At 35.5% G+C, this 26,818-nt stretch overlaps 1 protein-coding gene across 6 annotated transcripts in view; it reads left to right on the top strand.

Annotated features, from left to right (window-relative positions):
- Nucleotides 1-271: 271 nt before the first annotated feature.
- Nucleotides 272-26,818, top strand: part of si:ch73-27e22.4 (uncharacterized protein LOC101885444 homolog) — a 47,898-nt gene continuing 21,351 nt past the window's right edge. Inside the window, exons 1-12 of one of the 6 annotated variants that reach the window (XM_058760611.1) lie at nucleotides 277-1,284; nucleotides 1,896-2,213; nucleotides 3,272-3,388; nucleotides 5,933-5,965; nucleotides 9,366-9,410; nucleotides 9,596-9,907; nucleotides 10,516-10,821; nucleotides 12,264-12,572; nucleotides 17,708-18,004; nucleotides 18,388-18,696; nucleotides 18,949-19,006; nucleotides 25,501-26,014. In XM_058760611.1, coding sequence (XP_058616594.1) covers nucleotides 1,239-1,284; nucleotides 1,896-2,213; nucleotides 3,272-3,388; nucleotides 5,933-5,965; nucleotides 9,366-9,410; nucleotides 9,596-9,907; nucleotides 10,516-10,821; nucleotides 12,264-12,572; nucleotides 17,708-18,004; nucleotides 18,388-18,696; nucleotides 18,949-19,004 — 2,148 coding nt within the window. In that variant the 5' untranslated portion in view covers nucleotides 277-1,238 and the 3' untranslated portion in view covers nucleotides 19,005-19,006; nucleotides 25,501-26,014. Of the gene's footprint in view, nucleotides 1,285-1,895; nucleotides 2,214-3,271; nucleotides 3,389-5,932; nucleotides 5,966-9,365; nucleotides 9,411-9,595; nucleotides 9,908-10,515; nucleotides 10,822-12,263; nucleotides 12,573-17,707; nucleotides 18,005-18,387; nucleotides 18,924-18,948; nucleotides 19,606-25,500; nucleotides 26,015-26,818 lie in introns of those variants that run through there. The other 5 variants (XM_058760610.1, XM_058760606.1, XM_058760607.1 and 2 more) reach the window with 5 other exon arrangements.

Genomic DNA, 26,818 nt, shown 5'->3' with positions numbered 1-26,818 from the left:
GAGGGGATGTTTGTTTGTCTTTTTTTTTTTTCAACAAGGGGGACTCCATGCCCCGTATCCCCCCTCAATTCAAGTCATTTTAAATATTATATAAAACTCTACAGACAAATAAGGCTGATGCTACACGGGGCAACTTTTTGAGCAATTTTGCCGTTCAACTTTAGGCAATGTAGCTGTCAACGACCAACTTGGTGAGACACAGGGCCCATCTAAAGTATCCAGTTAGAAATGTGTTACCCATTCTCAATGGGAAAGTGCCAAATTGCTTTAAAAAAGTTTCCCGGCAAAATTGCTCAAAAAGTTGCCCCATGTATCATCAGGCCTAGTTCACTTTTCAAGGGTACCTGTACATGCTGGAGTGTCAGGGAACGAGAAAGCAGATAAATTAGCATGTATGACAAAGGAAAACATAGATTTGCAGATACAGTATAGTAGAACAGAACTCAAATCAGTAATAAATCAAAAATGGCAACATTTTATTTTAAGGTGTCCTTGTTACACATTTTTAATTATGCATAATTGCATGCAAACAACCCTGAACCAAACCCTAATCTTAATCCTAACCATATAGTAGGCCTAAATACATGTAGTTAATTAATATTACTCAGTACTTCAATGTATAATTACACTGTAACAAGGACAACTTAAAATAAAGTGTAACCGGCAACTTTATTGGGATACTGAACAAAAAGGTAAGCATTTGCATTTAATAAAACCAGGAATTCAGGTGAGTCAGCAAAACTGTGGAACATGAATTAACACAGTGTCATAGACGCAGAGTAAATAAACTTATTGATTTCAAAAGAAAGGAAGACAGCAAATCACTGCAATTCACAATCCTGACGGATGAGTATTTTTTAAGGGATTAAGAGAAAGAAAAGAAATAGGAAACATTAAATTGAGCAGTAAGTGGACAGCAGGCCACCAGTAAAACAGAAGAAGAAGAGTAGTCTCTGGTTCATTACAGCAGATGGCGGTAATGATTCATTAAAGAATGTGAGCCGCCAATAAACAGAAGAAGAACAAAGTTGCGCTTTGCTATGTCAGCTTTGTAAACAGAAATAATGCCCCTTTTAGCATATAAATCACCGATAAATTAATTAGTCAGTCACAGTCGATATACAAATCTCTTTGTTTAGTGGCTTTGTTAACAGTTGTCGCTGTCCATCGGGTGAGTGCGAATAATATTCATCGAAATTATATTCAGTCATCAAAATTTCGCTGAAATCTGCAACAATATGAAGAGCACTTTCAGTACCGAGCTGTTTTTATTACTGATGTGCGGTAAGTGTACGATTTCTGGTTATTCTTTAACATGTTTAGTTTCACATTTGTGCCAGAAATGTTGGCTTCGACGCTTGACGGAGGGCGTGTCTGAAGCGTGGTGCGCACGTGACCGTCATAGTGGCAACAGCCAATCACATTACAATTCTGGTGTTGCATGAACGGGATTGGCTAGGGTATTTGCATAAGGCGATCTGATTGGCTGACGCCTGCGTTGGAGCCACGAGCAACGCCAGTAAAGCGACGCGACGGACCCACAATTCAGTTCGGCAACGCTACTTGTAACCTCTAACCTTTGTACATTTTGAAACCACTCTGGAACATTATATCACAGCATGTCTCATGTTACTGCCTGTGTAGCATCAATTGCTTATGCTGCATGTTGTATTTTTCATTTATAAGTAGCTTTGTATAAAGGTTTCTGCCAAATAAATTAATGTAATGTAATAGATTCTAGATGAATTAATGAGATTTTCTCTCATTCATTTGTTGGACTGCATCATTCGTTATTTGTAGCTTGTGTTTATAAGGCAAGACTAAATGATCTGTTAAATTTGTTCAATGTTCTATGAGTTTAATCTCTTGAGAAACTGTTTCTGTTTGTTCTTCAGGTGTGTTTTGTGCTGAAACAGGTGAAGAGAAGTCAGTGATGGAGGGAGATTCTGTCACTCTAAACACTGATCTCACTGATATACAGCAAATTAATAAGATAGTGTGGAGATTTGGAGGTCCAATCATTGCTGAAATTTTTAAAAATGAGCCCTGGTTAAATAAAACTGCCGAGATATTCAGAGACAGACTGCAGCTGGATCAGACTGGATCTCTGACCATCAAGAACATGAGAACCACAGACTCTGGACTTTATCAACTACAGATTGACCACCGCGACGCTGGAGCATCATATAAGAATTTCAGTGTTACTGTTTATGGTGAGGATACTTTTTTTTAATAAGTTGTGTTCAAGTGTGTATTACTTAATAAATTAAATTGAATTAAACTGATTTTTAAGGTGCAGCTACAAAATATTAGTCATACTGTGTTCAGCAATCTTACTGAGTTTTAGTTTCACAATATCACAGTCGTGCTGTTGTTCTGAATATCATCACAGCTGTGATTGGGCCGCAGGTGATCACATGACTGATATTCAGACCAGCAGCATGATGACAAGTGTGATGTTGATTTTATACAACAGCTCTAGAAAGATTCAAATCTTTTGAAGAAATGATTGTTCATCAGATGATGTGATGTCCTAATCATGAGGAATCAGATTTTCCTTTTCAAATAAACTTCAATAACGTTATACTTTAACTTTCAGAGCTCAAAACTTCTTTCCCAGAAGAATTCTTAGCTTAAAATATGTGACCCTGGACCACAAAACCAGTCTTAAGTCGCTGGGGTATATTTGTAGCAATAGCCAAAAATACACTGTATGGCTCAAAATTATAGATTTTTCTTTTATGCCAAAAATCAGTAGAATATTAAGTAAAGATCATATTCCATGAAGATATTTTGTAAATGTACTACTGTAAATATATCAAAATGTTGTTTTTGATTAGTAATATGCATTGCTAAGAACTTCTTTTGGACAACTTTAAAGGCGATTTTCTCAGTATTTTGATTTTTTGCACCCTCGGATTCCAGATTTTCTAATAGTTGTATCTCGGCCAAATATTGTCCGATCCTAACAACCCATACATCAATGGAAAGCTTATTTATTCAGCTTTCATATGATGTATAAATCTCAATTTCCAAAAATTGACACTTAAGACTGGTTTTGTGGTCCAGGGTCACATATGTGATTAATACAGACTGTTCTCGGATTTCTGATAATACTGTTACAATATCTTTAATTGTTTAATCTTCACTACTGTTTTAATGTTAAAATGAAATGAACAATCATTAACAGAGATGTATTATCAGATCTTCACTCATGTTATACAGTGCTGATGTTTAAAGTGTTTGTTCCTGTCTCTCTTTATCATTACAGTACCAGGTCTGTCTTCAGGTGCTGTAGCAGGAATATGTGCTATTTTTTTGCTGGTGCCTGCAGCTGCTGTTGTTGTTTACTATCGCCACAGAATCTGTGATCTAAAGCATTCAATGGGTAAGTATTACAACTCGTACAGCAAGTGTAAAATGAGCTTTATCATGCCACAGTAGAGTTTAAACGTATAATATGATTTTCCATAGTCAATAGTTATTTTTGTTACCACAAGATCTGCTAATGATTGGTTTACTGCAGTATTTAATAACATCTGTGACTGCACAGGTTGCACAAGACCTAAAATCATAATTCTGCTCTCTTTTGGGCATTTTGAATTTTAGCTGGTCTGCTAAAATTTTAGCTGGTCTTCATATCGCCTCACAGATGTATTTGTAAAACAAACGACGCTCGCGGTGTTTTCAGCATCTTCCGTCTCACTAAATGAGGACATAAATACATGAACAACATCCCCAGAACTGCTCTGAGAGTTACTTCATGAGCATTTGACCGTTTCATTTGAGTAAAACGATCGTCATATCATACACATAGGCTATACAGAAACTTAAGAGGTCCTCATGGCAACCCGTCAAAATAAAAGTTCGGTTTATCTACTACTACTACTACTACAACAACAACTTTTGTTTAAAAGAATAATCACACAATAGGCTATTTCTTGCATGTTTTAATTTTAATGGTAAACCCATTTGTTTGCCAAAAAAAATGAGTTTAACTCTCATTTGATTAAAAGAAAACTGAAATTAATGTTTTATGGCTTCATTTGCACTGCACTGTAAATTAAAACTAATCGAAATTACTGTCACGTAGGCCAAGATTAAGATACTGTCACATAGGCCAAGATTAGGACGACATAAATTGTGACATTTCAATAGGCTATTGAACCAAGTGTGCCTTTAACTGGCTATTAGTGTTATAGTTTAATTAAAATAGTTGCAGTCTTCACAACTTCTACAATGGAGCTATGAAGACAATTAAATTATTTACACTTATTATATTATAATTATGAGAGTTTATGCTATTACACATACATTTCTAACATGTAAATTATTGAAGCCAAATACTTACTTTTCCCCAAGCTGTTTAGCTGTAGTACAGTATTCATAGGCTTAATCATGAAGCATGCAGTGGCCCCACTTTTAACTCTCTCTGTATATTACCCTTATTGTAGATGGATGCATGGAGGATGACAAGACTAAGAAGTGCAATCAACACCAGGGAAGGCAGTTTTTGTCAGAGCCCTTGTTATTCTTAATTTTGACATTAATTTTCATTTTTACGTCAGACATAACATATCGGTTAAAAATATCGGTTATCGGTCCACTTGGTCTGTAATAATCGGTATCGGCATCGGCCCTGAAAAACACATATCGGTCGACCCCTAATCTCTAGGGATGCACCGAAATTGTTCGGCCGAAAATAGCAAAAAAAATCTCTTTCGGAGTTCGGTGAATAAGCGAAAAGACCGAATAAATTGTACCGAACAATGACGTGACGCGATCAAATAGAGGCGCGCACTAATGCAGCAAACACGTCTGCAGCGTTAAAGTATTTAAAACTGTCAGCGAAAGACGCAAAAATCATTCCAAGCACGAAGCACCGACAGTTAGATGCTTAGCGCTGCATCTCATGTCTCCGATGAGAAGAGGAAGAGGTGGTTGATGCTGGTTACTATGATGATTGAAATCGCGAAATAGCCTCAACTGATTAGTAAATAAACTGCAGAATGTTATGTTTTCTAATACACGCAGGCATTGCATGTATTCAAACAGCGCTGCACGAGCTTGCGCGCCAGGGTTTAAAGTCCAAAGCGCGGGGAACATCTGCGTTAAAACACTGTAGCCTACTCGTCTTTTGCTCAGTAACATTTTTTTTTAAAGACACATGACAATGTGATAAGTGCTACAAACATCTTCCCAAATTCGTAATGAGAATCATTTAAATATCTGCATGCTGTTGTCAACAAAAAGAAGCACCAAGATCTTCCTGCGGGTTTCTGCCAAAATAAAGTCTAAGAAAAAGCAACAACTCCATCAACATTCATAAATGTTAGTATTGTAATTTTACTGTTGTTCTGTAAAGTAAAATAAAAATAATTACCCTACAACAGCTCTATACATTATAACATTCACAATAGTGTTCAAATTGGGATCTGTAGTATGTTTTAAAATAATTCTCTTCTGCTCAGCAAGGCTGCATTTATTTGTACAGTAAAAAAATACATGCCTGATTCAAGAAGGGGGTCTCAAAAATGGCCCAAAAATATTATTTTAGTAACTTATTAATTTTTAGTTAAATTTTGCTTTGTTGGTATAATGTCTGATAGAATGTTAAAAAAATGTTCAGTGTTAAGTAAATATTTTTAAATTGTTGTTTTGTAATTTATTTTAATTTTTTTTTGAAAAGCAGGACAAAACAGTAAAAAGCACATTTTGGATATTTAATTTATGCAGTGGTGACAAAAAAAAAAAAATGGAAAAACAGGCCTGGGGAAAAAGAATGCGAAAAACCGTGTTCGGTATTCGGCCTTCGGCCCAGTGTTCCATTTTGTTCGGCTTCGGCTTCGGCCAAGAATTTTAATTTCGGTGCATCCCTACTAATCTCTAATGATCTCCTATTTTCTCCATTTCTATGTGCTGATACGACAAGAACCAGAGATCTCTGAACAACAGTTAAAAGAGAGTAAGTATTACAGCTGAGTGTTTATATTCAGTATTTCTATTTTTTACCACAAGTTCTGTTTGTGATTTAACTAATATAATGTGTGATTGTCCAATACTGAGTTGCATGACATTAATATACTAATTTCTGAATTTCTGTTAAAAATACAGAATTAACCACAACTACATCTTAGTTCACAGAACTAAGGCCAAGGCTGAGAAATGTAGCATGAAGTCATGAGCTTGCTGTGGCTGTTTTGAGGTTCATGTGGGCTGTCTGACACACAACTGTATGTTTGTCACTGTTTATGGCTTCATTCAGCTTCTTCTTTCAGACACTATTACATAAACTCTGAAGATGGAGCTGCACTGGTGTTTTTTTTTTTCTTTACTTTAATGCTTTTGTTTCCTACTACTGTAAGTGAGTTCATCAATCACTTCATATATGATCATTAGTATTACTTTATTTATAGAGAGTATATATAAAAGGTATATAAAGATATATTATTTATAGAAACAAATATTATTTAGAAACATTTTTTTAAAAATATGATTATTCATAAAAATAGTAGGTAACACTTTAATATAGGGACCAATTCTCACTATTAACTAGTTGATTATTAACAAGCCTATTATAAAAATATTGCCTGTTTATTAGTACTTATAAAGCATTTATTCTGCATGACCATACGCTACATCCCTAATCCTACCCAATATCTTAACTTAAAGGGGACATTTTCAACAAGTCGGTATGATTCTTTAGGATCTTCATGAAAAGTCTATAACATACTTGGGTTAAAATTTCTTAATGGTAGTGTAAAACAACACCCTTTCTACCTTGTCAAAAACAGCTCTGTTCACAGTGATTTGTGTCAGTGCATGTCCCATTAAATGATAATGAGCTTCTGCTCACCCCGCCTCTCTTCCACGGGGAAAGTGAGAATATTAACTTTAGCCACATTCGTTGCGGAACTTGCTAACTAGCACATTATTAGAAAAGGCGATTTGCAAAGATTCATAAAAAAAGCTTATACTCACTTCTTCTGTAGGTGAAGCTGGATCATGAATGATTCATGCGAACGTAGACGCATAGACCGTCTTCAGCGGCTCAGATGACGGGAGTAGATGACGACTGCTATGTTCATTATTACATCCAATAACAAAACACCTCAATCGCTTAGGAGCCATTCTTGTCTACACCCGCTCCGGTGTCCAAACAATGACGGACTCTTTACAGCTCACTCAATGCAGGTCTATGGTAAAATGGCTTTGCCCGTCAATAGTCGTGGGAGGGGCCTTTGCCTGTGTGACGTCCATTTGCCAAGAATTTGTGAACGGCTTGATCTGAGAAAGTAATTATTATTTTTGGGGATTTAAAAAAGAAACACTGGGTGGATTTTTATCATTATAGGGTGGTTGTGTACACGCACTGCCAAGACACATTTATGTTCAAACAACATGTAAAAGTGAATTTTGCATCTGATCTTCCCTTTAACAACTACCTTACTAACTATTAATAAGCAGCAAAATTAGGAGTTTGAGGCTAAAATCGTAGTTAATGGTTTGTTAATAGCGAGAATTGGACCTTAAAATGAAGTGTGACCGAATACAGTCATGGCCAAAAATATCGGCACCCTTGGTAAATACGATCAAAGAAGGCTGTGAAGATTAATCTGCATTGTTAATCCTTTTGATCTTTTATTTAAAAAAAATCAGAAAAATCTAACCTTTCATTGGATAATAAGAATTTAAAATGGGGGGAAATATCATTATGAAATAAATGTTTTTCTCAAATACACATTGGACACAATTATTGGCACCCCTAGAAATTCTTATGAGTAAAATATCTCTGAAGTATATTCCCATTCATATTCACAATTTTGATCACTCCAGGGTGATTATGAACATGAAATTCCAGCCTTGGCTTCCTGTTTCACAGAAATATAAATAGGAGGGAAAACAAATCCCAAATTCCCTTAATCATGCATCACAATGAGAAAAACCAAAGCATATATTTCTGATGTGCAGCAAAAGATCATTTAGCTTCACAAATTAGTGAAGTGGCTTTAAGAAAAGAGCTAGAGCAGTGAAAATTCCCATTTCCACCATCAGGGCAATAATTAAGAATTTCCAATCAACAGAAAATGTTACGAAACTTCCTGGAAGAGGACGTGTGTCTATATCGTCCCAATGCACGGTGAGAAGGAGAGTTTGAGTGGCTAAAGACTCTCCAAGGATCGCAGATAGTTGAGGCTCGGGGTCAGAAAACCTTCAGAAAAAATTGTCAAACAGCACCTACATCACCACATGTTGTTTGGGAGGGTTTCAAAAAAAATTCTCGCTCTTCCAAAAACAAACTCCAGCATATTCAGTTATCAGACACGACTGGAACTTCAAATGGGACTGGCTTCTATGGTCAGATGAAACTAAAAAATGAGCTTTTTAGCAGCAAACACTCAAGATGGGTTTGGTGAACACAGGGATAAAAAGTACCCCATGTGTAAAATGAAATATACTGTTGTATTTTTGATGTTGTGGGCCTATATTTCTGCTGGAGGTCCTGGACAAACCTCAAAAACAACACAAAAATGGATCACTGAGCACAAAACCAAGCTTCTGCTGGCCATTCCAGTCCTCTGACCTGAACCCTGTAGAAAATGAGTGGGGTGAACTGAAGAGAAGAAGCACCAACATGGAGCTGGGAATCTAAAGGGTCTGGAGTGATTCTGGATGAAGGAATGGTGTCTGATCTCTTGTCAGGTGTTCTCTAACCTCATCAGGCATTATAGGAGAACATTTAGAGCTGTTAAACTGGCAAATGGAGGTTTCAAACAGTATTGAATAAAAGGGTGCCGTTAATTGTGGCCAATGTGTATTAGAGAAAAACATTTATTTCATAATGATATTTCCCCCCATTTTAAATTATTATTATCCAATGAAAGGTTAGATTTTTGTGAATTTTTAAAATAAAAATCAAAAGGATTAATTTTCACAGCCTTCTTTGATCATATTTACCAAGGGTGCCGATATTTTTGGCCATGACTATTATTTAGATTCATTATTTATTCTCCTTCAAGTCATTTGAAACCTGCATGCTGTTATTTTTATTATTTTCCTGCAGAACTGCAAAGGAAAGATTTTGATTAATCTTCATTTGTGTCTCACAGATGAAAGTCAAAGTCAAGTTTGGATTGACATGAGGGCAATTAAATAATGTCAGAATTTACATCGTTGGGTTAACTAAATGTTTATTTTCTTTGCTTTTTAAATTAATGAAGGAATATTAATATAGTTAACATTTCTGTGGAAATATTGTTTACTGCCTGAGTGTATATTAAATATACCGATTATTAGAAGCATGTTAAGAACCACACATCTTCATCTACATACTCACAATCTCATTTCTCTTTTTTTATGTGCTGCTGTGACAGATGAAGACACGATGTCTGAACAACTATGCAAAACATGTAAGTATTTAAACTCATATACCAAGACTTAAATTAATTTAACTTGTATTATTAAGACACAACATATTGTAAACTGTTATCAATTATTAGATCACGGTATCTTCTCAGTGTTACTGACGTGTCAATTTGCTCATTCATTGAAAGTACAATCTCCATATTTCTGTTTGTATGTGCTGCTGTGACAGATGAAGAGAGGATAGTATCAGTAAAGGAGGGAGAATCTGTCACTCTAAAGACTGATGCTGAAATACGGAGAGATGATCAGATCCTGTGGATGTTTGGACCTCAAGAGACTCTCATAGCTGAAATCAAAAGCGAAACCAGAGAGATCACTACATTCGATGGTGCTGATGGGAGATTCAGAGACAAACTGAAACTAGACAAGACTGGATCACTGACCATCACAGACATCACAGCTGAACACATTGGAGTCTATAAACTGCAGACTATCAGCAGCAGACGGACCTCGTATCAAAGATTCATTGTTACTGTCAGACGTGAGTATCTCACGTCTTTCAGTATAATAATGAGTTGTTCAATGGCATTTATTTCACACATTAAGCTCTATAAATTACCATAAAATTGGCATATTGAGTTTTCCACCTGTTGAGTTGATTGTCCACACAAATTTAACAGCATATTGACCAACACAATTATTTAAAAATGACAAAAGTGGGAAGAAAACTTTAGAGAATATGGAGGCTCTTTATTTGTCAGCATGAAGAATATTGCTGAATTAGAATTTACTCATTGTCTATCAATCATCTGGTCATGCATTGGCCAAACGAAGAGCAACAATCACATACAAAAGTGTTCATGTTCAAAGTCTTCCATTTTATTTATTTTTTATGTATTTTCATACACTTAAGCATTTTCTGTTGGCAGACTGTCCTTCATTTATATCCTCTACCCCTATCCTGTTTACCTGAACAGGATGCAAGCAGGCAAAAATCATGAGACTAAAATGTCATACATAAGCAGGGTTCATAAAACGCATGAGCATAATGCAGTACCTTCAATATTATTTTATCACCGATAAAACAGCATCCACACTTGATCTAATGGCAACATTTTTCTCTTTTTATGCGCTGCTGTCACAATGAAGTCGTGATGATATCAGTTATGGAGGGGCAATCAGTCACTTTATACCCTGATACAGAAATACAGAAAGATGATCTGATTGTGTGGATGTTTGGAGGTGAAGATAACCTGATTGCTCAAATGACTGGAAAGACCAGAGAAACATATGAAGGTACTGATGGGATATTCAGAGACAGACTCAAGCTGGACAAGAGGACTGGATCACTGACCATCAGTAACATGAGAACCGAACACTCTGGACATTACAAACTACAGATGAGCAGCAGCACCAAAGGAACCACAAACAAGAGATTCAAAGTTGTAATAAATTGTGAGTAGCTGTCTTTCAGTTTATTTATTCATTATGTATCTTTGTGTGATGATGCACAGAAAGGAACAGATTTTTTACAAAACTAAATTTGATTAGTCTAGGTGCATATTATGGTGTTTTATTGTAATTTGTTTCTTTGCACGTTCCACAATTTATTAAATGTTATAGTGTGAAAAATTGTGTATTGATTCAGTACAGGAAATTACAGACCCAATTAAACAATGTACACATGATTCACACCATAGACTGTTGAATTATGTTATTTAGACCCAGAGTCTGACCGGAGGTTGAGCTGTGGTAAGTCCCGCCCAAACTCCCGCAGATCCAATCGCAAGCTCACAATCGTGACATCATACCCCGTTTTTATAGCATCAAATAGCTAAAAAAAAACAAAAAAAACATGGACACTTCAACATACATTAGCGTGATAAGAACTATCTAAAATGATGAAAACCATCTTTGGAAAAAAAATGTTGAAGTGTAATTTGATTAGTTTGGCTCACGTTCAATTCATTTACATGGAGAAGGCGGGGTTTATGACCACTACTTCAGCCAGCCACGAGATGGCAATTAAAACGTTTTGCCCTCACTTTTAAGATCGTGTGTAGCACACTTAAAGGAAAACGCCACCGTTTTTCCATATTCTAATATGTTCTTCCCTCAACTTAGATGAGTTGATGCGTACCTCTCCCGTCTCAGTGCGTGCACTTAATCGCTCTAGCGCACAGCGCAACTATGCTAGCGTTTAGCTTAGCACCATTCATTCCTTAGGATCCAAACAGGGATGAATTTAGAAGCCACCAAACACTTCCATGTTTTCCTTATTTAAAGACGGTTACATGAGTAGTTACACGAGTAAGTATGGGTGACACAAAATAAAACGTGGCAATTTTCTAAGCGGATAAAAATTAATAACTATAACTATAATGTATGGCGGAAGAGATATTATTGATATTATTGATAGATGATATTACTGAGCCGAGGTCGAAGTGCTCACTTGAGTGATGATATTACTGAGCCGAGGTCGAAGTGCTGCGACGTGCTCTTCCGTCATACATTATAGTTATCTATTTTTATCCGCTTAGATAATCGCCACGTTTTATTTTGTGGCACCATACTTACTCGTGTAACTACTCATGTAACCGTCTTTAAATAGGGAAGAAATGGAAGTGTTTGGTGGCTTCTAAATTCATCCCTGTTTGGATCCCAAGGAATGAATGGTGCTAAGCTAAACGCTAACATAGTTGCGCCGTGCGCTAGAGCGATTAAGTGCACGCACATAGATAAATGTTGTATTTATGTAAAAAAATTATATAGTTATGCATGTGATTTTTACAGTTTATTACCAAATTACTAATGCCAGTACACACACATGCTCAATGAAGCTTTACTAACTCGCATGTAAAAATCTCCTAATTTCTCTGTTTCTATGTGACATAAAGTGAAGAACGTGTCAGTGAAGGAGGGAGAGTCCTTAATTCTGAAGACTAATGCTGAAATACGGAGAAAAGATAAGATACTGTGGCTGTTTGGAGATGAAAACACTCTCATAGCTGAAATCAAAGAAGGGAATGGAAAGATCACTACATTTGATGGCATCGATGGGAGATTCGGAGGCAGTCTGGGGCTGGACATTAATACTGGATCCCTGACCATTAGAAACATCACAGCTGAACACACTGGAGTTTATAAACAGAAGATCATCAGCAAAAAAGCGACCACAATCAAGAGAATCAATGTTGCTGTGAGAGGTGAGTATCTCAAGTTTTTCATTTTTTCTGCAATTAATTCAGCTCAAACTGTACAGGCTCCATTCAAACTTCTGATCAGTTCTGTCTTCAGAAATGGAAGGGTGTGTTCACAGTTGTAGTTTGGTTCTCTTGGTTCTTCTGGTCAGAATAATAAAAAAAAGAAAATGGTGCATGATACTGATGATACAGATGGTTCACCAAACCTAAAACAACAACAACAACAAAAAGGCTTTATGATGTACATTTTGCAACAGAACTTACTGAACATCCAAAACAATGCTGCATTGCTGGGCTAAATGTGCTTGTTGTATTTGTGTACATGTAATGGTATTTTTACCAGTTGAGAATTATCAAAGAGCTTATAAAATGTGTAAAGGAGTCAAAACAGCAGAAGGGATTCCACTGTTACACACACACATAAATGAAAATCTGCTGCAAAGAGACAGCGATTTGGAAAGGCATGAACAATGAGTAATGCATTCCACAGACAGAATGGTGTTGGAACTTAGAGAATACTTCAAGGAAACAGAGTGGCAATTGTTCTTTGATGCATGTGAAGATGTACATGAGATCACTGACACCATTACATCTTACATACGTTTTTGTGAAAGTAATTGTGTTAAGACTAATAATAGGTTAATAATAATGACCGAATAATAGGTTATAGTTTACTAAAGATCTTAAAATGTGTTTAAATGAGAAAAAAGCTGCTTTTTTAAATGTTGATAAGGAATTTAGGGGTCGAATTAAGAAAGCTAAACTAGCTTATAAGGATAAGATTGAAAATGGGTTATATACAGGCAATGCTAAGAAGGCATGGGAAGGGCTTAATAGTATTATGGGAAGAGAGAAGAGAAAACAGGTGTGTTCCTTACAAGGTGCACCTTTTGTAGAATATTTTAATGTTTTCATTACTAGGTTTGATAGGGGGAATGTACTACCGAATGTGAGAGAATATGTCTTAATATATCGGCATATGAGCCTATTAAACATAAGGAGTATGAAACAGCAGCTAGTCTTGCTAGCATTAAGCCAAATAAAGCACCTTGCCAGATGGGCTAAAGGGTCATGTGTTAAAAGACTGTGCTTTCCAACTAACTGGTGTCCTTACCTGATTGTTCCAGCTCTTGTTAAATTGTAGGGTGGTTCCAAATTCATGGAAAGAAACAAAGATTTTTCCAGTATATCTAATGCCAATCAGTTGAAAGATTTTAGACCGATAGCTAGGGTTGCGCGATAATGCCCATTGTCATATCGTCCTATCGTCAGCCTGTAAGATCGCCGATACACGATAGTATCGGGGGGAGGGGCAATTTTTTGCTTATTTATGTATTTGTTTGCTTATTTATAAGATAATTTATTTACTTATTAGTCTACATTTTTTTAATTTTATTTACACTTTTATTTAAATATTAACGTAATTATTAATTATCACGCGGAATGACACATGGGAAATGAGGACCGTCTATCATTCTGACAAGGAGGCAATATTTCATTCTCGCCTATTTGGCAATATTTCGGGTTTACACCAGATGAAAAAGGTGACCCCACTGATGTCACGCAGGCAGTTTGCAGACTTTGCTCGAAGGTTGAAATCACGTCTTACTTACAAGAGGAAGTAATTGATGGTGATGACAAGCCACTGGACTGGTGGAAAGAAAATAGATGCCGTTTTCCTTTAATGGCAAACCTGGCAAAAAAATACCTGTGTGTTACCGCGACTAGCACCCCTTCAGAGCGTGTGTTTAGCGCAGCCGACAACATAATTACTCCCCTTCGCAGCCTACTCAAACCAGAAAAAGTTAACCAGCTTGTTTTTTTGGCAAAAAATCTGTAGACAGAAGCATTACTCTTGCATCGTAAACAGTCATATTGTTTTAAATCTGTAAGCAATGTAACTAAGATTGCATTGTTTTAGTTCTTGGTTATTTAATTTTTTTTTTTTTTTTTGCTTTTTGTTTATTGAAACGTGTTTGGCTATTAGCGACACGATAAACACTCTTTTATGTTAAATATGTTAAACAAGTTGGAGTTTGAAATAAACCTGCTTTTCATTTTCATAGCCGACTGATTATTGTGCATTTATTCTGAATACACATCATACATTTGCGGCTTGCAAGGAATGCTTATGACGATTTTTAAAAGAGAATCACTCCTTTTTGAAAACGTATTACAAGCGACTTTAAAACTAAATTTACTTCATTCACAAATTATGTCAAGCCTGCTTGTTAAGAGACATCATTTTTGTACAGCTGTTATTTTAGCCATGTTTAAAAAAAACGGCAAAACCGCATGATTTTCGTTTTGTTTTAGTTGCATAAAGTGTAAACAACAACAAAAATAACATAACTACACAATAACAAAAATGTTATATTATTACATAATTTTGTATATTAACACTGATAAATTTATGTATGATTTTTTTTATATATTCCTCTGCACGTCGGTCTGGTGGGTGAAGGTTACGCGACGATGTCAGTGTGAAACTATGCAAGGGCCAATGAATTGTACTTTGATAATAATAATTGCCTAATAATAATAAAAAAACAAGAACTAGAAAATAAGCCGTATTATCGTCATTTTTATTAGCTATCGTCCATATGGATGACTATCGTCGATAGACGATAGTATCGTCTATCGGCACAACCCTACCGATAGCTCTTACATCCATGTTGGGTAAATGTATGGACCGGGTACTAACAAGGCATATTTGTAACGGTGTGGTCAATGAGTTTGCCTATAGGGGAAAGAGGGGCACCGATGATGCTGTTATTATAACCTCGTGTGATTTTTGTAGCTGAATTCATTCAGCAGACTACAAATTAAGTTAGGATTTTATTTATAGATTTAAACTTTAACTTTAAATTCGATTTGGATTGATATTCTTTTGTAAAGATTAATTAACTTAGGAGTGAATGGTGATCTTATTTGGTGGATTAAAGATTTTCTTTTAAATCATCCTCAAAAAAGAGTAGTTGTTAATGATATGGTGTCAAAGACAATCATTGAAAATACAGGAGTTCCAAGGAACTGTTTTATCACCCTTACTTTTTTTGTTGTATACAAATTGAGATCCAGGATTCATATTTTAACCTATTTAAATACATGGACGATATGGCACTTGTTGGCCAGTTGAGTAAAGCTGGACCAGAGGGAGACACACTGTATTATAGTTACATAAATTTGCTTCAGAATTGGTGTAAACTGAGTTCACTGGAGATAAATGTGAACAAAACCAAGGAATTGGTCATTAGTAGGAATAAACTAGATTTTATTGAAGGGTTAGAACCTTTGATACTTGATGGACGTCAAATAGAGACGGTTGGAAGTTTTAAATATTTAGGAACATTTATTGATAGTAAAATGACATTGGCATTGAGTATGTTTTAAAAAAAAAAAAAAGCAATGCAGAGATTACATCTTATTAGGAGGTTACAACATTTTGGTGTGAAACATTTAGAGATGGTTTGTAAGAATCTTCTTGAGAGTGTTATATGTTTTAATGACTATGTGGTATGGACTATTGCCAGTTAAAGGAAAGCAAAAACTGGGTCGAGTAGTTAAAATTGCTAGTGCAATTGTAGGACAACCACAAAGACAATTGAATGAAATCTATCAAACAAGAGTCAAACAAAAAGCTCAGGTTATCACTGAAGATTGTTCTCATCCTTTGAATATTAATTTTCAGCTTTTACCATCAAAAAGACATTTTAGGTAACCTCAAGCAAGGAAAAATGTGTATCAAATGTAATTTGTGCCAACTGCCATTAGAATTGTAAATGCCGGGATCTGAGTGTGAGTAGGGGTGATTGTGTTACTTGTTGTCTTTTATGTGCTTTGTGTGATGTTAAATGTTTTTGTGTGGTGAAGCCAAAGACAAATATGGACAATAAAGTGACTAAACTAAACTAAACTTTATTGTCTTTGAGGCAGGAAACTGAGACGGTAATATAAAGTTTCTGTGTAAGAAGACAGTCAGTAGTGTCCATAGGGCTCGGCGATATGGCCAAAAATATTATCATACTATATCGATATTTATCGCAATATTCATTTACTGTTAATAAGTAAGGAAACTCTTTTCCACATGTTTTGTTAGACATTGAGAATAAATGTAAACAGAACTTTCTTTGTTCGCAATTAAACTCCACAGGATAAAAGATACCTTTTAATTTAGGGCCCCATGAAATCCATTTTATATTCCCCTAATTTTTTTTCCCCATTTAAATTTTTTCTGGATTGTGTTTTATGATTCGATACAAATGTATCATAAAAAGTTGTCTAATGAAATAAATTAATGAAACTTTAAGAGTTTTATCTTTCCTTAAAAATAATATGTTTTACGAATTATACTTTACTATTCAATAGTAATATATTTCAGTCATAATTTCTTCAAGTTAAACCAGACTTTTATTTTGAAGGGTTGTCGTAAAGGTCTTTCAGTTTCAGTGTGTATTTGAGCACTTTTTCTCTAAAGTACTCTCAGAAATGAAATGACTCTCAGAACATCTCTGTAGATTAAAGATCATATGTTTATGTCGTCATATATTGAAACGCAGACATTGAAAACACTATGAGCATCATGTGTTTGTGTGTAATAGACAAAACCGTGCCATTCATACACAGAGAGACACACAGAACATGCAGACCAACAATATCTTGTGACCAATTCATACGACCTCATTCGTACGTTTTCTGTGAGGGTAGGTTTAGGGGTGGTCATTCGTACGAATTCCTATGCATTTGCCACCTTGTAAAATGAAAGATTTTTTACAAAACATACAAATTTGTATAAATTAGCCACCTCTTAAAAAAAAATGTACGAATTGCCATGAGAGCGGGTTGTGCAGACTGCTGTCGCTTGTATTTCTGCTGTGTGATAAACTATTAGATTAATCCATATTGAGTAAAAATGTCCAGAGCATATCATCGGTACTGACACATTTTATTGTGATCTCGATAAATTATTTATCGCCCAGCCCTAAGTGTCCATTTCAAGTTGACTTTAAAACCACACATGAATGGTCTTTGTGCAGTTCTGTCAAACTGTGTTCACATGCACACGGACTTATATATTGGAAACTTTTTTTTTCTCTGTATTTCTCTTTGTCTTTGTGGTGCTGTCACAACTGCCACAGCGAAGATGATTTTAGGGGTGAAGGGCAAGAATGTGACTCTAAATCCTGATACCGAAACACAGAGAGATGATCTGATCCTGTGGATGTTTGGAGATGAAAACAGTCTCATCGCTCAGCTGGCTGGAGAGACCAAAGTGACCACATACGATGATGCCGATGAGAGATTCAGAGACCGACTACAGCTGGACAAGAACACTGGATCTCTGACTATCAAGGACATCACAACCGGACCTTATAAACTACAGATCATCAGCAGCAGAAGGACCTCATACAGGAAATTCAGAGTTTTCATTTGTTGTGAGTCTTTCAGTTTCACTTTAAAACGTTTACTTCCAGCAATAGTCATAACACGTTATGTTTTTAATTTAATCTAAGACTGCAAAAACTAATCCGTAATAAATCATCATCGAATTTGATTATTAATTAATTTGGCCTGCATGCAGTGGATGGAAATCATTCCCACTTAAATGTAGCTTTGATATTCTACAGACAAGTAAATGAAAGCAGTAATAGTAATCTGAATAATGTATTAACAAAATTAGTTATATGTTATATTAGCTATATGTTAAATTAATATAGTGCTTTTAGACTATATTAAGTGACATGATACTTCAGTTGAATTTGACAGTGTAATATCAAATTTATTTCAGTACAAGTAACTTTCTCTGTTTATTCTTCAGGTGAGTCTGGTCCCAAGACGGTGTCAGCGACGGTGGGAGAATGTTTAATTCTAATCACTGATTTTAACATTGAAAGAGGTGAGCAGGTACAGTGGAGCTTTCAAGATAAAACCCTAGCAACTGGAATGAATGGAGACATCAGTAACACTTCATATGGTGAGAGATTCAGAGACAGACTGGAGCTGGATCATCAGACTGGATCTCTGACCATCAAAAACACCAGAACCAGTTACACTGGAGTTTATCAACTAAAGTTCCTCAGCGGATGCAGAAAGAACATTTGCTGGGAATTCAATGTCACTGTCTTTGGTGAGCAAATCAACTCTTCCAATATGATACGATTCGCCTGCGATCTGAACATTGCCTGTATCATCCAAGTGAACTTTCCACTTTCTTTTGTATGTTGTGGAGACTGAGCTCACACATATAATAATGTAATCATTTGTGAGAAAAGAACAAGTTCTCAAAAACTTAGTAATTGGTAATTTTATGGTAAATTCAACAGAATTGATCTCAAGATCCTCCTTCTTTTGAACGTCTCTCATGTTCTTTTTATTTCAGATTCTACAATGAATAAATCAGCAGTTGTAATGATGAATGGAGAGACTTCTGTTTAAAGGTGCTGTATGTAGGATTTTGACTCTACTTTAAAAATACTTTAATAAAATAAGCATAAAAATACCATAATATGTTTGCAGATATTTAAGAAACATGCTAAGTTAACATACTTGTTTATCTGAAAAACAATGCTACAGTCAGTTATTCTCCTTTGAAAATGTGAATTCCAGCCAGGAATGTCTGTGTTTGTTATGGTTTGTGAAACCCGCCCACTGCCAGTTGGTGGAAAACACAGTGTATTTAATTTTATTCATCGGCATGTGGGCTCGTTCCTGTTGGTGTCGTTAATCTATGGAAGGCCGACGGGGCCAAAAGTCTTCAAACGGAACGAGTGAAATTTAACCGTGTCTACACGCACAATTTGTCTGCGTTAATGCGGCAAATTTAAACGCATTTCTTTTGTACGTATAGACACGCACATTTTGGCCGTGTTAAGACGGCGATTTTTGCCGCGTTTATTTGGTGCGTGTAAAGACGCACAGTTTGACTGCATTAAGACGACATATTTGAACGTGTTTCTCAACGCGCACATTCTGGCCGTGTTAAGGTGGCAATTTTGAACTTAAGGCATTACAATCTATATTACCCTCATATTAATGCTTGCTTTAGTTTATGGTGTCATTAAGTAGGCCGAATAAATGTAATGAGATGTAAAGAGTTTTGTTGTTTATTTTATTTTTATAGGATAATCTCCCAGGTCCCTGTACCTTCTGGTCATTTTAACAGAAATTAAGCTAGATTTGTCTCTTTTTGTCATGGGTTAAAAATTGGAATATGCTTTAATATTAATTGTTTTATCCTTAAACATGTTTTGAATGTGTGAGCGGCTCTGAAACACCTTGTATGCATGTACATCCCTTCAGTTCATAATTCCAAAGTATAGCCTATAATTGGGACTTAAGACATTGCAGTAGACTAATTATTACTGTGAAAACTTAAGTAGGCCTAAAGTTTTATTAAAAATTATTAATAAAAATAAATATTAGTTATTTTTATGTGGGGTTTGGGTTTTCCCATGAAACACAAACTGTTATTATGTAGCTTAAGTCTTTTTTTACATAATAACAGTTAAAAGTGTTATATTTAATCTAAATGTGTAAATATAAAGCATTGTTTACTTTATCTATTACACAGTAAAAGAGTGCTGCTGCGATCATAGTCTAATTACAACGTTTACTGTTAAATCCTGTTAGGTGCATGACAAGATTTATAGATCTGGGCATGTATGAATTAAATTACGAAGAACCACTGATTGGAGATGATTTTACTTTCACTTTGCCTCATAAGCCTTGTATGCATGTACATCCCTTCAGTTCATAATTCCAAAGTATAGCCTATAATTGGGATTTAAGACATTGCAGTAGACTAATTGTTACTGTGAAAACTTAAGTAGGCCTAAAGTTTTATTATAAAGTATTAATAAAAATAAATATTAGTTATTTTACATGGGGTTTGGGTTTTCCCATGAAACACAAACTGCTATTATTTTTTGTATTATTATTATTTTTACATAATAACAGTTAAAAGTATGAAAAATGTCCAGAGTTGTCATGTTATTAGATTAAATGCAGATTAAAGGTAAAATGTTCCCCAGTCTGACAAAGCAATTTGCTTTAAATATTTACTGCAAAATTATAATAGCCTATCTGAAACATTTTATTGGCTGATGCTAACTGCTTGCTAACTAGCTACCTGATGCTAGCTTGAGGTAATTTTTAAATATAAAATGCAAATATTTTTATTCAACCAACTAGTTAGAATGCATTTGATGGAAAAACAGGATTTGATGTACAAAACAGAATAACAGTAATTTTCCATTGCTCCCTGGGGGCATTTTACCCCACTGACTATGTTTGAGAAAAAAATATGTCATTCTGAAAATATAATTATATACTTTTCTTAAATAACACGTAGGCTATAGGCTACTCTCCTTCTACAGGGCTTACTGTTCTCATATCATATATAACTGTAATGTTCTACAAAACAACAAGCTTTAAAACGATTCAAAATACAAATTGCTCCCAGAGGAATAATCGGACTGATTTACATTTATTTTTGATATTATTTAGCTTATTCTTGCATTATATTTATTACGATTAAACTCCCGTTTTTTGTATGTTCTGTCATTGCAGTCGATCACAGAGGATATGACAAGTTTGATCAATCTAGGAGGGCCGCTGCTGGCCAAATGGATGCCCTAAGCAGAATTGTATTATTGCATTTTTTATAATTATATATGTGTTAATATTTAGATATTTTTTTATGTATAATTATAATTTTTTATTATAATTTTAGTACTAATATAGAACGAAAGTTTTATATTTATTTATAACAAATGATAGTTTATTTTTTGATGTAGTGTAGGCCTACTAAGTTCGAAAAAATTAGCATCAATACACTAAATACATTGACCATATTTTCTTCTTTACTGTAGGAAATAATGTTTCTAAGAGACACCTGGGGCATCATTTATAAGCAATCATTTCTTAAATGTGCATGTGATTCAGACAAACTAAAGTGGATATAGGACTATAAATTAGGACTATAAATAGTCCTAAATTTTCACTTACAGATAATGGAATTAAATTCATCATTACATACGTTTTATTAGCCATCAATTCAACATCCACTGATCGCTATTGTAAGAGGAAATTTTCTCCATATCATCTGATTTCAACTTGCATCAAGTCAGTTATCGTTCATATAGGCTAAATGCAGCATATTTTGGACATACTTATTATCACATTCACAACATTCAAATCTTCATCAGTTTGGTTAGAAGAAGCCAGCTGCACGCAGTCAGAAAAGGTCCTTTGGCAGTGTGCTAAAACATTTTTAAAAGAGCCATAATCTGTTGGTTTTTCTACCCACGAAAGACCGTTAAACTAAAGAGAGAAAAAAAAAAATCATGACATAAGACTGACATCACACACAACGTAGCAATGCATTATCCTCACGAACAAATATTACGTCTGACGTTTGTATACGTATACCCCAACGTTTACAAACGTCAGACGTCAAGTTTGTTCGTGAAGAATGTCGTAATGGTACACTGCCGTATACGTATGTAAGCATCACACATAATGTTTGTTCGTGAGGATAATGCATTGCTACGTTGTGTGTGATGTCAGTCTTATGTCATGATTTGTCATACTACATCAGTGCATGTTGCTTGTTTTGCTTAACTTTAGCTATAGCCTCAGTTGCTAGCGGCAATCCTGTTCATAGTTTTTAAGAAACGTCATAGATTTTCAACACAGGACCACATGAGTTTTAGCAAATATTTATTATATCCACTTAAATTCCTTTTGCTCGACAGATTTGCCTGCTTTAATACTGCAGAGACAACAAACCCACAGCCCACTCACAGAACCATTTCACATGGGCTGTGTTTCCCTGATCGGACTACAGAGAATAAAACCCAAATGCAGATGTGCAGTTTACCCTTGTGAGTTCAAAGCTGATGGTTTAAGTCCATCACTGTATGTAAGTGTGGAAAACAGAATCCATGCGCGACTTCAAAATGCAGTAATAGGCGTTCTTCAAAAGACAATGTGGGGAATTATTGCAGTAAAAACATAAGCAAAGTTTTATAATTAATAATAACATTAATAATAATAATCATAGGCGTAATTTGCGGGTGGGTGAGACATGCCCCCACCAAAATCGATTCTGTCCCCCCACCGCTTTTTCAAAGCTGCTGAAAAAATATAGCATGCAGAAGGCTTATGAGGCAAAGTGAAAGTAAAATCATCTCCAATCAGTGGTTCTTCGTAATTTAATTCATACAGGCCCAGATCTATAAATCTTTTCATGCACCTAACAGGATTTAACAGTAAACGTTGTAATTAGACTATGAGCGCAGCAGCACTCTTTTACTGTGTAATAGATAAAGTAAACAATGCTTTATATTTACACATTTAGATTAAATATAACACTTTTAACTGTTATTATGTAAAAAAAAGACTTAGGCTACATAATAACAGTTTGTGTTTCATGGGAAAACCCAAACCCCACATAAAAATAGCTAATATTTATTTTTATTAATAATTTATAATAAAACTTTAGGCCTACTTAAGTTTTCACAGTAATAATTAGTCTACTGCAATGTCTTAAGTCCCAATTATAGGCTATACTTTGGAATTATGAACTGAAGGGATGTACATGCATACAAGGTGTTTCAGAGTCGCTCACACATTCAAAACATGTTTAAGGATAAAACAATTAATATTAAAGCATATTCCAATTTTTAACCCATGACAAAAAGAGACAAATCTTGCTTAATTTCTGTTAAAATGACCAGAAGGTACAGGGACCTGGGAGAGTATCCTATTAAAAATAAAATAAACAACAAAACTCTTTACATCTCATTACATTTATTCGGCCTACTTAATGACACCATAAACTAAAGCAAGCATTAATATGAGGGTAATATAGATTGTAATGCCTTAAGTTCAAAATTGCCACCTTAACACGGCCAGAATGTGCGCGTTGAGAAACACGTTCAAATATGTCGTCTTAATGCAGTCAAACTGTGCGTCTTTACACGCACCAAATAAACGCGGCAAAAATCGCCTTCTTAACACGGCCAAAATGTGCGTGTCTATACTTACAAAAGAAACGCGTTTAAAGGGGTCATATAATGGTACATGCACTTTTACAAGTTGATTGTACTGAAATGTGTGTTAGCAGTGCCTGTACACAACCATCATAAAATGATAAAAATCCATCCAGTGTTTTTTTTTTAATCTCCTTATTTGTTTTACCCTGTCTCAAATCAAGCCGTTCGACCGTGTGACGCCACACGGTCGGACGCCCCTCCCACGATGGTTGATTGACAGCAGTGTTTCAACACAGACCCGCCCTTGCTCGTGAGCGAGCTGTCAATCATAGTCCGCGCGTCATTGTTGATATACGCTGGAGCTGTCTTTGAGCAGAATGGCGTCTAAGCGATTGTGGTGTTCTGTTCTCGGGTGCAATAATGAACACAGCAGTCATTTTGATGTTCCTAAGTCCGAACCGCTGAAGACACAGTGGCTGAGTTTTGCTTTTGAAGGGAATATTCCCCACGAGCAACGTCAATGTTTTCATGTTTGCGTGAATCATTTTTCACCAGACTGCTTTATAAATGAAGGTCAGTATAAAGCTGGTTTTGCTAAGAAGCTGCTCCTGAAAAAAGAATCGGTACCAACGATTCGTGTTCCTGCTGAACCTCCAGAAGAAGTGAGTGTAACGTTTAATTAACCTTTATATTAATCTTTATATTAATCTTTGCAAATGGCTAGCACGCTTCACGATGTATGTGGCTAGTGTTTACATTCAGGGTACATGCATGTTTTCTATTTAAGACGTTCTCAATATAATTAATAATCCCACGTTTATAATGAACAAAACGTTATGGTTATTGTGTTATTATAAACTGTGTACGCTGTGGTAAAGTTAACGTGGTAACAGTACATTAAAATTAATGAAAGTGTGCTCAGAAACTCCCGCTGCCATTCTTCCGCCAAAAGATACCCTCAACTGTTGTCAAGGCAACACTCCAGGTGTGTTGTGTCACGCCCCACAGAGCAGAGGGGCGGGGTGAGCAGAGCTCATGATCATTTAAAGGCCCATGCACTGAAACGGTGTGCTAAACAGAGAGCTGTTTTTGACCAGGTAAAATTAGTCTTTTCTTACAATACTAACGAGAATTTTTAATTAAAGTATATTACAAACTTTTCATTTAGACCCTAAAGAATCATATTAACTTGTACAAAAATGGCATTACATGACCCCTTTAAATTTGCAGCGTTAACGCGGACAAATTGTGCATGAAGACACGGTTAAATTTCACGCGTTCCATTTGAAGACTTTTGGCCCCGTCAGCCTTCCATAATAATCTGGCAACCTGCGTGTGCGTCAAGTCTGAGGAGGATGGGCCGGGTAAAAAAAAACAAGTACACCCGGCTGCAGCCTGCAGATCGAGGCGGGGCTGCACGTGTCGCCCCGCCCACTATGATTCATTGGTTAGTGGCAAAGTAATGACGTCGACGTCATCGTGCCGCAGTAAATAGGAAATGCGGTTGAAACAATAGGCCTACATGATATTAATACTTAATTATATAAAACAAAACTGTGAACCCGTTAATTACTTATACCTGGTAAAAGTATATAGTATTAAACAATACACTGTAAATTTGTTAATTTTTGGAAAACGTTTCATTATGTACATTTCCAAGCAAGAATCCAATTACTGCTTTTGACTTGTCACAATGTCAACGAATATAGTTTATTTACAACTTAAGTTTTAAGTTATTTATATTCATGTGCATTGGTCATTTACCACTTATAAGTTATTTATGGTCGTTTTTTATTTTATTTTAATTTCAGTATATGCTTTACTGTTACATGTATTATTAACATTTAAATAAAAGTTAAATATTCTCAGCAAGTGTCATGTTATTAAAATTAATGGTCACACTTTACAATAAGGTTCATTTAACTGTTCATAAGTTGGATTGCCTGGGGGAAGAAACTGTTATAATAAATACGACTGAGGCAGAGTCTGCTGGACCAAGGAGGACTGAGGCAGTGTCTGCTGGACTGAGGTAGACTGAGGCAGTGTGTGCTGGACCAAGGAGGACTGAGGCAGCGGCTGCTGGACTGAGGAGAAAGACTGAGGCTGCGGCTGCTGGACTGAGGAGAAAGACTGAGGCTGCGGCTGCTGGACTGAGGCTTTTTTTACTGTATAGTCACAATGTTATAATGAGTCACATTTAATAATAAAAAAAACACAGTTAAAGGCTTATTGGTATTTAAATAGTACATGTTTATGTTGAACTTTATTCTTGAACAGATGGCCCTGTATTAAGCAGTATATAAAAAGTGTTTCTGTTGCTCATGAAAACATTGCTCTGAAACATCTGTGCATTTGACAAATATTGCATGTTATTCACTTCATCTGTTAATTAAATATACATGTGTATATGAAAAGGTGTTTTTTTTTTTTTTTTTTAATCTCATTAAGTTCTGAAATCTGTTGTGTAGCAGCTACTCTGTTGTTACCAAACGCTGCTGAGAGGCTAAAACAGGAACTCAATGCATTTGCGACGCAACAACAATAAAACATTGGTGAGGCAAAAATTCTCTAGCTGTTCTTCTTTTTTTTGCACAGACTGATATTTCTTGATGGTATAAAGTTTTGTTGACCAGAATCTGACCAGATAGCAATCTGTCTAGAGTTTGTAGTGAATCATTATCTGATTGAATTGGTTCCAGAACACAGTAAAACATAAATTATTCAATTGTTGAATTCAAGACAATAACCAGATATTCCACCAAAAGTATTAACATTTAATTTCAAGTTTTAGCCTTAGGGAAAAATACAAATCGTGCTAAAAGAGCATGTTAATGAAGTTGTTGCTGTATATGCAACGTATCAGTCTTATTGTATTGTTAAATGTGTTGCCACTCAAAGAGAAATAGAGGGAAATGTATCTATCGCTGTAGCAACAGTTTGAATTCAACAATGAGCTAAAATAATCTTAATGAGAGGTAAAGACAAACTAAGAGCAGTGTGGAATACAAACAGAAGAGCTGTTTATTTTTGTGACTGCATCTTCTCATTTCACACCCTGTTTTATTTGCACTCCAGTGGTCAGCATCTTCTCAGAACGGTGTGTTTTTAAAAGAAACACCCACATTCGTGATGTATTGAAGGCCACCTTTTAAAAGATGTTCCTTTTCTTTTGAACGGTTAGTCTCTAGAACTATTTTTCAACGTTAAAAGTTTCTGTAGTAAACAAATGTAGAATCGCAATATAGAGTTATT

The sequence above is a fragment of the Onychostoma macrolepis genome, chromosome 22, assembly GCF_012432095.1.
Source record: "Onychostoma macrolepis isolate SWU-2019 chromosome 22, ASM1243209v1, whole genome shotgun sequence".
NCBI classification, from domain to species: Eukaryota; Metazoa; Chordata; class Actinopteri; order Cypriniformes; family Cyprinidae; genus Onychostoma; species Onychostoma macrolepis.
Note: the sequence above shows the minus strand (reverse complement) of the source record. Positions and strands in the feature narration are given on the sequence as shown.